Genomic DNA, 12,593 nt, shown 5'->3' with positions numbered 1-12,593 from the left:
ATATGCTAGTCCTCACTAATGAGTATCTGCTGATGCACAGATCTTGCTGAATTTCATGCTGGGTGTGCACATAAACTCCTGTAGGTGAATATGCGTGGGCGGATGTTGGTGTGCACATGCCTCAGGCTCGCTAAGCTTCTCATTAGTCCTCCACACTGCTCAGAACAAAAGGTGTCCTGGCCACAGTGTGCGTGTCTATGTGTCTGGGGTGTGTGTGTGTTTTCCAGAGGCTGTAACAGCAAAGTTACACCACAACTGGAAACAGATGAGCTTAGCAATTAATGGTCTGAACCTAAAATAAATTGCAGCTGACTGTTTGGCTCTATGAGACATAATGAGAAGTGAAACAAAAATAGGAACTCAAATGAAATATGTCATTGCTTAGGCTACTGAAAAAAAATTTATTTTAGCTTTTTAAGTATATAATACTGTACATGGTTTCAGCAAATTTGTAGAATACGATGTGCAATGAATATGAGCAAAATACTTATTCTTCATGACCAGCTTTAGAAAAACATGCAGATCTTTTCAGTCTATAATAGTTTTCAAAGCCAGTCAGCGATGTGTTTCCATCAAAAGTAAGACTGAAGAAACAAACTGCCTCCTGTTTCAGCAACGTTACTAATTACTGGAAAAATATGCGCAAAACAGAAGACATTTTTTAAACATCAAGGCACAGGTGTAGACAGTGTCCCAGCTCCACAGTTTCTGTCCAAATAACGGCATCTTTTCCTTATGCAGTGGTCTCCATATTGACCTCAAGCAGCGGGGTCATGACAGAGAAAAACACATCCATGCTTACAGCGTTTAAGATTCCTATTCTTTGTGTGAATAAGCTCATAGGTATACAAGAGAATCTGCAACACTTGTTCTCAGTCCATTAATCCATATTGACTGATGGCCATTCTGTACATCCCATCATGCTTGTGCACCAATGGAATCAAACCAATGGATCTGGTGTCTTCTTTGCTTCTCCACTCTGATTGCTCACTCCCATGACAACAGAAAGGCTGAAGAAAGAAAAGCAGATTTTGAATATTTGTTACTTTATATATCGGACACTGATGCAGCGGGTGGTGTTCTACAAAGTGCATTTGTAGTGAGCTATATCACACTGTTACCACGGCTACTAAGTTAATTTGGGCACTTGGCTACTGCAGCTCTCTTAAGGAAGCATCGCTGTGGATTCCTGGACTCTGAGCTCATAGTTCAGACTTACACACTCAGTTCATGAACATTTGAGATTTCACTAACCACTTTGAGCAAATAACACTGTCCTCATATGATGCCATTGATTTTGTCCTTAATATTGAAAAGAAGAAAAGACATATGGAACACTTTGCACTCTTCACACCACATGTTCAATTGTCTTCGAGTCAGCTAAATACGTAAGAGATGGCTGTATGTGTGTGTGTGTGTGTTTAAAAATACTTGGCTGCCTAGTGAGGGAGAGGCAGGCAGATGTTATTTTGGAGGCTCACATTGCATCGTAATTATGTCCTCAAGTGAGAGTGGGTTTGTGTCCTAAAAAGACTGTGGTGCAGTAAAGGCCAGTGACCATAAGGAAACACTGACACAGCTTTGACTCGACAGTGGAACATCTAAACACTGAAGTGCTGCTTGTAAATAACCTTTACCATGATTGTAACTTGAGGCTTGGCTGCTCCTCAGCCATGTGCCACCTCATCCCCAAGAGTCTGAATGTTTTCATTCCATCCAATCACTGCACCCGCTTGTTTTAACTATTAGCACCCCTTCAACCACAAAGGAGGAGATTACCACTGCTGCACTATATGGAGTCTGCTGAGACTATGACTCAAATGATTAAGAACCTCTGGTTAGAAGGGAAAATGTACCTTTACACATTACTCTATGCTCTGACATGTGTTTCACTGTCAGTTTAGGGACACAAAGTTGGTGCTGAGAGTGAACCTCAGATATTCCAGCTATGGGAGGGAGTGGTGTTAAACTCTGCCCCCCCCAAACCCTGAAATTAAAAAAGAAATAAGCCTAAATAAATGGACGAGCCTTCTGAAATTTTAATTTTAATTTTAATGAGAAACTCAGTTTATTTCACCTTTCAATTTCCTCCAGAGGAAGACTTACCTCAGAGCTCCTCATCCTCCCCAGTGCTACCCAGGTGTGCCGTAGACAGGTGTCGGTTCCTCCCGGTCTTAACGGCCTGCAGGTTCTTAAAGCGCACCAGTGCCAAAGCAATCTCCGCGTTCCACGCCGTGCCGTCCTGCGGACACCGAAAGTCAATTTCCTTACCCGTAGCCATCACCACAGTGAAGTACACCAGCCCCCGCTTGTACTCCACAGAGTCCACCGTGACCATGCGCTCAAAGCGGAGCTCCTTGGCTTTGGAGCTCCACACCGAGCCCGTAGCATCACCGTTGCCGCCTTTGCAGTTGTGAAGTCGAAGCCCATCCTCGGTGAGCACGCAGCGCTTCTTCTTCCACAGCTGGAGGAGCCCGCTGCTGCGCTTCTCCAGCAGCCCGTCTCTCATCACTTTGGCCGGGAGAGACATGATCACGCTCAGTCACAGTCTTCAGACAGAGCCAAACCTTGGAAAGTCTTCAGCAGTGAAGTGTCTTAAGATGAATCAATTAAACGCACATCTCAGTTGTTATCAGTGTTATGTGTCCCTCTAGAAAGAAAAACATAGGGGTTTTAGCTATGGCATTGGTAATGTCAACCTACACCAAAACTCTCATATAGAGTGTGTGAATAAATCCAATCTGAGAGCCTGGTAGGCTGGTCTGCCTGGATATGTTTGAACATGCCCGGCTCCTCCGTGGACCTTCTCCCCCTTCAGCTATAGCACACCGCCTCCTCCCGGTGACGGCATGAGGAGATCCGGGTTGTTTATGAAATTCCCCGTGTGTGTGTGTGTGTGTGTGTGTGTGTGTGTGTGTGTGTGTGTGTGTGTGTGTGTGTGTGTGTGTGTTTGGTGTGAGTCAGCATGTAGACAGTTGAATTTCACAGCACTCTCTGTGTGGCGTTTCCGTGTAAAAAACAGGAATACAGGTAGGTGGGTTTCGCCATCTCCCACTTAGGTCACAGTGCACCTGCTCAGAATTAGCTGCCACGCACAACTGTCTATAAAAATAAACTAAAAGAAATACGTTCGTCAAATGGCCTTTAGCGTCAAAGAGTGTTTACGGCAAGCTGCTCTCTCCGGTGTCTCTTAGAACTGGAATGTGAGTGGGAGGCTGAGGGTGGATAAAGAAGTCAAATGTTGTAATGTTCGAGTGTGTGGGAGAAACAAAGCGCAAGGAAGAAATGTTTGTGTTGAGCAGACAGAAGGATGACTTATCAGTCAATTACTAATGCTTTTTTTTTTTTTTTTAACAAACCATATACACACCCTGAAATAATAGTGGGCATGTCTGAAACTGCTGAAAGGAAACTGAATGTAACAAAGGTACAAATAAAATTAAGTGGAGAAACTGGTCAGATTTCCCATAACACACTTCAAAACCTTGCTGATTCCCCTGAGGTTTCACCTCCCTGTACTGTATGAGAGAAAGCTTAGCTGAAATTACTCTTTGTCATTCTTCACATCCTTGATGGTGAAATGGCTCTAATGTGACAGATGAGCTCCATGGGTGGAGTGAGGCTGTAGACCTACCTTATGTAGTACCAACAGCGTGAAGTGTCACTGCAATGTTATGTGAGGAATGGATGCTATGAACGTGTGTCATTTCTTGAAACCTAAACACACATCATCCTCCAAAACTTCCCTATTCCTTTCATACATACAGATGCACTCACAGTTTCACAGTTTAACAATCCTGGCACTAAAATCATTATATTTCCATTTTATTTATTATCATGCTGTTTGGAAGCCATGACATGTAAATAAGCAGCATTTACTGTGTTACACAGACTGTTGTGAATCTTGCAGAGAAAAACAGGCTTTAAATGCATAGATAATCCAATACTAAGTGTGGTGTGTGGGTCACGATTTACTGTGAACAGCACAAGTAAGATGGTGTAATCTTTTCTGCTGCACAGTTCATGATGCAGCTTTTGAATCAAGCATGTGTTTGTCAGGTGCATGTTTGCTGTCAGCAGTCTGCCCTCTGCAGGAAGAAGATAGTAGTGCAGAACTCTGGAAAGCAGTCAGCGGGTGGTCCCTACTGAGTGTGCGCCAGCGCCCCGGCGCCCAGTCCGTATCCGAATCCTTTGGGACCAAAGTTTTTACCGTAACATCCTGAAAGAAGCAAAGGAAATTTAAATAAAATACATAAATAAATAAAAAAAAAGCCTCCACTCTTTGGTAACAACATAATATCACTCTATGAGCCACAGCTAGCTAACATAAACATTATCCCCATGTGGCCTTCAGTACCTGAAGTCCGTTTGGTTTGACGAAAACGCAACGAAAGGCGATTTCACAGCTTTAACCAGGTCTATATTAAAACCAGATATACTTCGTCTCTAAGGTAAAAGGTTCCACATATCTGGATTTACTCAGGGTTAGTCTAGTCCAGATTTGGCAAGTCTAGGTTTAGTGTTTTTGAAGTAGTCTTGCTGAATGGAAATGGAAAAAAAAAACAACAATAATTAATAATTTTTAAAAAAAGATAAATAATAATAATAATGAAGAAGACGGTAAATTGCTTTCACAAATACAATGAATGGTTCATAAATCTGAAAGTGGGTTTTAAAGAGCGATAGGACTTTAATTACTTAAAACGGAGAATCTGTCGCTCAGTATTGTCAGTTAAGTTTCCCTGGATTTTCCCCTGAAGCGTCGAACGGGATGCGACGCGTTTTATACAGTCTATGATGCGACGAGATGCTACACGAAGCTTCGGCAAACTTCCTTTATACCCAGGCTTGGCTTCTTAATGATACACAGTGTAACGGTGTAGCCCACCGCTACATTATGTTTCTCTCACTAAAGATAACAACACAATACAAAACCTCTTCTCATCATAAATGGAAGTCTTTGGGGATAATGAAGGTTGCTTCAGAACAATAGTAAGTTTTTTTTAACGAATAAATCCCCGGGTTTATCAGGCATCACTGGTAAATTGTCAGAGAAACTGATGGTTTCCTCTGTAACTGTATGATAATGCTAATACATGAGTGGGGCTCATTGGGACAGGCATCCCTGACAGTTTTTTTGTTTGTTTGTTTGTTTTTGGTTGTGTATTTGTGGATATTTTTCTGTGTTAGTAAAATAGGTCCACTCAGAACAACATGAACCTGAATATTTTTCAAGTTGAGGTATTAATTTTTTGTATGGTATTAGTTTGAGGTGTATTTGAGAATATTTTTCTGTTAGTGGGCCCTCTGCTGTATTGTTGTGTTTATAACAACTCAGTCACCCACTAACACAGACCACTAACAAAACACAGCAGGTCATGTTCTTGTGAAAGTCTCTGTTTAGACTGGAAATTTTAGCATTGCATCATAACACTCCTTCAGTTTAAGTTGTGCAGTCTTTCTCTTTTAGTAGTCACACTACTTAATTCTGCGTTAGTAGTTTATGAAGCTTCACCTACATCATATATCTTTTTTATCTTTCAGACAAATGCAGCCTGAATGGATCAGCATGGGTCGTCCTTCCACTCTGGACCAGCATTGAAAAGAGTCAGTATATGCACAAAATGACTATAGTGTAAATATACAGTAAAGCTACAGATGGATGTAAAGTACCTCACAATAGATAAACTTGAATATGGTTTTATGTGTAGGTCATTAAGTTGCCATTAAGAGACCAAAAGAAAACAAACCCTATAAAATTTCAAGACCTGTTCATCTGCAGTGTTAAACTTGCACTTGCACAACACTGCAAGTCAACAACTTGCTTTAGAAAACATCTCTATATTAGGTCTGGTGTATTTGTATCGTTTAGCAGTTTAGAGGATATTTATGGAACCACAGTTTCAGACCGGGGTCTTGTGTTAATTCTGATTAACCGATGACATCAGTCTGATATGAATAGGTCAAATGTGTCTTGAAGAATGCAGATTCAGAATCAGGTACATGGCGTTTCAGTAAATGTGTAGCAGTATGAAGATTTTGTTTTAAGTCATCCTTGTATGGGAAGTGAAGACAGTGAAGTATTTACCTTTGCAGTAGATTTCGCCGTCCTTGTCAGCGAGTGTGGTTGACTCAAGGCTCTTCCCACATGTGGCACAGGTGAAACATCCAACCTTATGCCATGACTGTGCATTAAAAAAATCAAAAAAATCAATTTTAAAAGGGGTGTGTTTTTGCTTGCTTGCTTGTGTGTGCATGTGTGTGTTTTTTCTTACACTCCCAGCTCCAATGACTTTCTCTGCGGCGTAGACAGCCTTGCCACAGCGAGGGCACTTGTCTGACCCTCCAAACTTCTGAGCCAGCTTGGATGGGTTTGGGTTTGTGGTAGGGCGATGCGGAGCAGTTCTGACAGAAAGATAGAGCAAAAACGTGGATTAAGGGCCTTAAAATGTTTCCCATCATAAGTGTGTGTGTCCTGTGTTGGTATGTTACTCACTCTTCAGGTGTTATACCCAGAGACTCTCCCTTGTCCATGCTGAGGGTTCCGGCTCCCTGGCCGTAACCGTAGCCTTTTGGCCCGTACTTCTTGCCGTAGCATGCCTTGCAGTAGATTTCATCCATATGAACAGCAACAGTTGTGCTGTCCAAGTTCTTCCCACACACCACTGCACAAACAGTCACGCGCACGCACACAAACACACATCCATATATTATTGTTTTGCATATTTGTGCGCATGTTTTCGAGCACAATCATGTTTTTAAGTGAGTTCCTAACTTTTTCCTTTTATGGAACAGTTCTGTTAAAGAAGGATGTTCTCATCTGAATTCCAGCACAGGAATGTTTGATTACAACTCAAGACCACAAATAACTCTACTCAGAACTCCTCAAACCTATGTATTTTTCAAGCTGAGGCTAAGATAATTTTTATTTTATTTATTTCAATATTTCTTTTAATTGTATTATTTTTTTATATTTATGTAGATTTTAGATTTATGTAGATTAATTCACAGGGGATGTATGTTTATGTTTTTAAGATGTAGAGAAAAAAATATACTTAACTGTAAGTGTAGCTAAATTATCACTTTTTGCTGCTGTGCTTTTGTTATTCCTATGCACAATTGTCCACACATAGAGAGTACATATAAGAATAGCATAGGATATAAGAATAGTTAGATGTTTGTTGGAGTCTTGTTTAAAAACAAAATTGAATTTAATAACAATAAATGTCAAATTTCAGCTTCTGAGAATCAAAGAGTGACTGTCTCTTACAAGACTCATTAATGTACACCATTGGAATTTTTTTTGGATTAAGCAATCATGCATGGTACCATATAACCAGCTATTGCTCTCTCCACCTATGTATACATTTTCTTTAAGAATATATGAGCAACAGTCCATATTAGGTTAGTATTACTTAGTGAAAAGTGGCATCGGTTCACTGGTTTACACGTTGACAATCACAGGAAGCAGCAAAGAGTTTACTCACTGCACAGGAAGCAGGATCTGTGGAAGCTCCGCCCATCGCAGAGTACCTCCTCTGCAAAGTAAACTGTCTTCTGACAACGGCCGCACTTGTTACCTCCTCCTAATGGCATCCTTTACGAATGTGTACAACATGAACCCAGAAATACACACACTTTGATTAGCCTGATGTGCATAAGACTTTTAAACTCTTTACTTTGTCTAGAGGCTGTTTATAAAGATAAGCACAAATGTTCAAACCAGAGTTATTTTTCTGTGTCTCAGTGAGTGACGGCTTATACTGATCTAGATGGTGACAAAAATGAAAAACTGCAAATAAGCTAAAAGTAAACTAAATTCTGCCAGAACGTAAAATTCAAATGTTATTTTATTGACATGATTTAAAGGCCATGGAACTAGGCCTTCCATAGAAAAACAAATGGATCACTGAACTAATAAATTTCTTTACAAGACCATCAAGCAAGCACATTTAGAGTTTTTGTTGTAAGAAATCCATTTAAACATCCATATTTGGTGGCCTGTAATTTTGGCTTTGTCAAGCCAGGCCCAGAGACTGTAATTTAACTCCTGCCAGTTCTCTGGGTTTCTGTAAAGGACAAGTTAGCCAGTGGTGGGGAAAAACAGATTAATTCCTTTTTTCGTTATATAGGGCAAGAGATGAAAGTTGCTCTCTCTTGAAAACCTGAGGTAGGGTGGAAATGATGTGAAAATGCGACTTTCTGATGAGCCTTAAAGTAGTTGTGATGTGAATGATCCTAGCGTTCTGCCTGTTTCTACCCAGTGTGTTTCCCAGCACAACCCTCCCAGTCCATTCTCGTGTATCCACATTCCTGACCGTGTAAACCCTCCCACCTCCCTGCCCCCGACTCACACCATCTACTCCCTGCCTGTCCATCTGTGTCATTCCACTTCACTGCAGCAGACTGGAATTGTGCGCATTAATCTGGATTGTGCGTTAGTTTTATTAGGCAAGAAACGCGTTGAGGAAGAAGATGCAGGTCTACCTGGGCCAGCTTCTTTTTTTAGTGGTCAGAGGGTGGAGCTGAACTCTCAGTGCAGATGCAGTATGAATAAGTTAGGCCATTTCCTATCAGCCTTGGACACGCTTCCTGTTTTTAATGTTTTAGTTTTAGCAAGTCAGAATGTACAGTGCAGTATCTGATCCTGTGACCCACGACCTGGCTGTACCACATTTTCTGTCGCTCTTTGTTAGAAAGTAAATACAACACCCCAAGATTAAACATAACCTCTGTGCCGCTAACACCAGAATGATACTTAATGTGATTATGAGCTCATGGTATGATAGTTCAGAGTGAAGTAATGGGTGGACTGTTTTGTCTTTAGCTGCCGCTGCATTGTGTCTTTCCGCCAGTGTGAGCACTGACTGTTGTCAGTCTGCTTCTGGGGGTTATTGAGAGGCCAGACAGTGAAATCTTAAAAAAGGTTTGGGAATAATTAACTGCAAAGAAAAAGTGATGCAGTTTTCTCAGAATGTTTTCTGGGATTTTAGGCGAATATCATACCAGGCGATTGATTTAGTATAAATATACTAGTTACATATAAATTAATTATACTGTACTTTACAGTAATACAGTACATTACAGTTTATCAATTTGTCATGTGATTAAGTATTTTGCACATTGTGTATCACATAACATATGAAAGTTCTGCTGTCAAAGCAAATCCAAAAAAGTGCAATAACTTTGTTGTTTTCGCTTGACCATTGAGTCCTTGGCTTTGTTCTTTTTGCTTCCTCATAGCTCTGGTTCAGGGTCAGGTAAAGTGACAAAAATTGAAATTCAAACAACGGAGAAAACTAGCAACTAGCGCAGCCACAGTGGTCTGAACAGAGTAAGGTTTAGAGCAGAATAAGTACAGGATGTGAATGAAAGACCTTTATTATTAATGTTCTTCTAGAGAGAATTCATACTATCAGCCACCCAGACACCAATGAGCATTTTCAGGAGTATTTTATGAAAAGGCTCGCAGTTTGTGTATTCTACAGTCGTGGAAACAAGAGTGAGTGCCAATAAAAACAGAAATGTCAGGAATGTTTTTCTACCAGATCGAAAAATGTCATTTTAGAGCTTTCCAGTGGCCCAATTAGGAAAACATGAGTTGAAGTGGTGAGTAAGAAGTCTCAAATAATGGTCTAACTCTTCTGTGTCATTTTACAGCAATATTGGTGGCAGGGCCATCAATGAGGAGCAGAAGAAGAAGGTGGAAGCTTGGACAGGAGCTGAGTGTCATAAAGTGAAAATGAGTCCAACTTCTAGTTCCCAGCTCCAAGATTGTAGCAGAAGGTGAGAAAAAATGATGTATAAATATGGCAAAACATTTTATCCCAGAAAACAAGGGGGCGGGGGTAGTTCATCTGTATTTAGATTTGTACAGATAAAGGCTGCTTTGACTTCTCATGAAAATTGGTGGAAATGACTCACAGGACTGATGGCTGTCGGTCTGAACACATAGGCAAATGCATAGAGAGGTGAGAGAGGATGTTAAAGAGTACTCCTGACAGACTGAAAGACTGATTTCTGGTCTAATAACCCATGAATTTATTTGCAAAGCAATTTTTGTAAGAATGGATTCTGGTACAAGTTAATGCAGTGCAAGTTTAGACATGTGGGGATACAGAGAGTTGTACAGGAATGTTCAGATAAAACAGAGAGAAGGACACGTAAGGAGTGTAAACTTTGCACAAATCAGGAAGTCCGTTCTTGAAGTAGATGTGACTGCATGTGACATTTGTGTGATTTAGCCTTAGAATAATAGAACTGAGATTTACCCAGTGTTCTCTTTTAGCTTATACACTTTGTTTCCTCAACCAGAGCACATAAAGATCTATTGGGTTTTACTGTGAGTTGTGACACACTGTGTTAGTTTAACGGCACACCTTCCAAGCCAGCTAGCTAGCATGCAGTAGTTCTTTAAACTATATTACATCATAGCTCTTCAAACAGAGAAGTCTCCTCTTGCCTGACTTGCACCAGAGCTTAATGGAAAATAAATTTACTTTGTGTCAGGGTGTTTTTCCCATCATGCATCGGCAGAAAGATTAGGAAATTAGATACGGTAAGCAAACAGAAAGCAGGAAGCTTAAGCAGTCTGTAATATATGAACATTACTAACCTGTTAGTAGGTGCTGCCAGTCAGTGATGATGGACAGGCTGAAGTTTGACTCTTTGATCTGAGTCGCGTTAATACAGCACCGGCGTGTGTTCAGGAAAGCAGCTGGCTGAAGTTAGGTGGAGGAGTTGCACTTGGTCTGCAAGAAAAGGGTATCCAATTGTATGACTTGATCCTGGTCAGTTTAGAGACACAGATATACTCAGACGGACTGCTGCTATGTGCCTCTCCAGATGTGCTGAAAGGGAGGAGCTTCTGTTGTTGCTGCTCCAGTCTGCAAACTTATTGTGGGTTGAGGAATATGGGAGTTTCTGACTGACTGGCCAAGTTAGAGAGGAGGGGTGGGGAGTAAATGGGGAGGAAACTTGGATTGAAAAGCTGTGTATTGTCTTGCACAGTAGAAATATTTTATGCCTACAAATTAGAGCTAGAAAGACAGTGAAAAAGGAAAAAAAAATATAAGGGGCACAAAGACCGGTAGAGTTTTGCAGTGTAACTTTTTCTCCTCGGTTGCAGGCTGTACATGAAATCATGCATAAACCCTGACCTTAGAGCTGTAAGAGAGATTTGCAGGACAATCAACAAGCAGTCAGCCCTGCTAAAGTGGACGTGCTCCACTTTGCTGAAACAGTTTAATGGCGTTTAAGTGGTCTGACTTTGTCTTAAAGCATCCTGTTAATCCCAGAATTTCCTTAAAGAAGGTTAACAGACCTATATTGTGTCATATGCAAACTGAGAGGAGGACTGTTGACAAAAATATAGGGACAATATTTTTTTTCTTGGAAACAAAGACATAACTTTGAGTCTCCTCCTAGCTTCAGCGGTACATAGATTAATATCTTCACCATTATCTTGAATGACCCTCAGATTATTTTTGATGTTTTCAGATTTTGTTCAACTATGGGTATACTTTCTTTTCTCTGTTCAATTTTTAATCTAATGAGCCAGTAAATTCTTTGCTCTACCTCTGTCTAGAGGTTAACCTTTAGCAGATAATCAGTTCGAAGAGTCAAATGGTAAATGAACTGTTTTCCCGGTTACGCAGTAAAAAGGATGCAATGTCAAAGTAATTCCAGCCTATGTGCTTTATCACCACAACCTTAAATGACCTTTAGAAACTAACTAGCAAAGGTCATTCAGATATGCTAAATGGATGAGAAGGCATTAATAGAAATGGATTGTGGGGCTGCTTGCTAATGCAGACAGAGGGAGCGGGTTGGATGATGAACATTCAGCTCTACAATAATTGATATCTTCCACCATCATGTGGTCACTGTGGGTACTGAAGGCCAGTACAAAGCTAGAAGGCCTACATACAAACAGTGACTCTTTACATTTATTTATATGTGCATTAACAGTGTCAACACATTCACCATTTTTCTTTGTTGGTTTGAATGCAGGGCTGCAACTAACAATAATTTTCATTATTCTTTAATTGGCAGATTATTTTCATGATTAATTGTTTGGTAAGAAGAGAGAAAAAAGGAAATGGTGGCAAGGGAATGAATCTGCCATCCTCCTTAACAGTTATTGTAACTTCCATTTGAAGTTTAGGGAAAACAAAAGTTGTAGGCCAAACATACTGTATGTATCACCAAATTTAGAGGGGAACTCCAGTTGCACTCCCATCAGAGGTCAGAGGCCAAGGTCGCTGTGACCTTAATGCAAATGTTGTGCCTCAGAATGTGTTATCTCTACAATGCTTTGAGCGATGTTTTCCAAACGTAGCATGTGCTATTACTGCATGTCAAAGATGGAGTCAATATGGATCAGAGGTCAAAGGTCAAGGCCACTGTGATCTTGTGTAAGTTTTGCTTGTGAACACCCAACACTAACCTTCCCAAACACTGCCATTATCACTACAAAACACCCATAACCTCTACCTCTACATCTGCTACAAACAGGCACTGTGACTCCCCATCTTGTTGTGTGGAAAAGCCTGAGAAGAAGCCTGCAGCCAAGCACAAGACTGAAACTTACA

The 12,593-nt window shown here is 40.7% G+C and overlaps 2 protein-coding genes across 2 annotated transcripts; both read right to left on the bottom strand.

Annotated features, from left to right (window-relative positions):
* Window positions 1–387: 387 nt before the first annotated feature.
* Window positions 388–3,262, bottom strand: phlda3 (pleckstrin homology-like domain, family A, member 3). The gene is made up of 2 exons (XM_041050503.1): window positions 2,107–3,262; window positions 388–1,010 (listed from the first exon to the last, which is right to left on the bottom strand). Exon 1 carries the CDS (start codon window positions 2,528–2,530, stop codon window positions 2,108–2,110), a length of 423 nt encoding a protein of 140 aa, XP_040906437.1. The 5' UTR covers window positions 2,531–3,262; the 3' UTR covers window positions 388–1,010; window position 2,107.
* Window positions 3,263–3,801: 539 nt separating this feature from the next.
* On the bottom strand, window positions 3,802–10,890 carry csrp1a (cysteine and glycine-rich protein 1a). Its single transcript, XM_041050432.1, has 6 exons — window positions 10,616–10,890; window positions 7,488–7,597; window positions 6,497–6,665; window positions 6,276–6,405; window positions 6,089–6,185; window positions 3,802–4,219 (listed from the first exon to the last, which is right to left on the bottom strand). Exons 2-6 carry the CDS (start codon window positions 7,594–7,596, stop codon window positions 4,143–4,145), a joined length of 582 nt encoding a protein of 193 aa, XP_040906366.1. The 5' UTR covers window position 7,597; window positions 10,616–10,890; the 3' UTR covers window positions 3,802–4,142.
* Between the last annotated feature and the right edge of the window lie 1,703 nt (window positions 10,891–12,593).

The sequence above is a fragment of the Toxotes jaculatrix genome, chromosome 2 (assembly GCF_017976425.1).
Source record: "Toxotes jaculatrix isolate fToxJac2 chromosome 2, fToxJac2.pri, whole genome shotgun sequence".
In the NCBI taxonomy this organism is placed as follows: domain Eukaryota; kingdom Metazoa; phylum Chordata; class Actinopteri; family Toxotidae; genus Toxotes; species Toxotes jaculatrix.
The sequence above is the reverse complement of the archived record's forward strand: the minus strand, read 5'-3'. Positions and strand labels throughout refer to the sequence as shown.

Excerpts from the sequence above, each read along its gene's own strand:
- phlda3 (XM_041050503.1), bottom strand. The coding sequence starts at position 2,530 with ATGTCTCTCCCGGCCAAAGTGATGAGAGACGGGCTGCTGGAGAAGCGC.
- csrp1a (XM_041050432.1), bottom strand. The coding sequence starts at position 7,596 with ATGCCATTAGGAGGAGGTAACAAGTGCGGCCGTTGTCAGAAGACAGTT. Across the intron at positions 6,666-7,487 it reads CAGATCCTGCTTCCTGTGCA|TGGTGTGTGGGAAGAACTTG; the intron begins GTGAGTAAACTC and ends CTGTTTGTGCAG. Across the intron at positions 6,406-6,496 it reads CTGGGTATAACACCTGAAGA|AACTGCTCCGCATCGCCCTA; the intron begins GTGAGTAACATA and ends TCTTTCTGTCAG.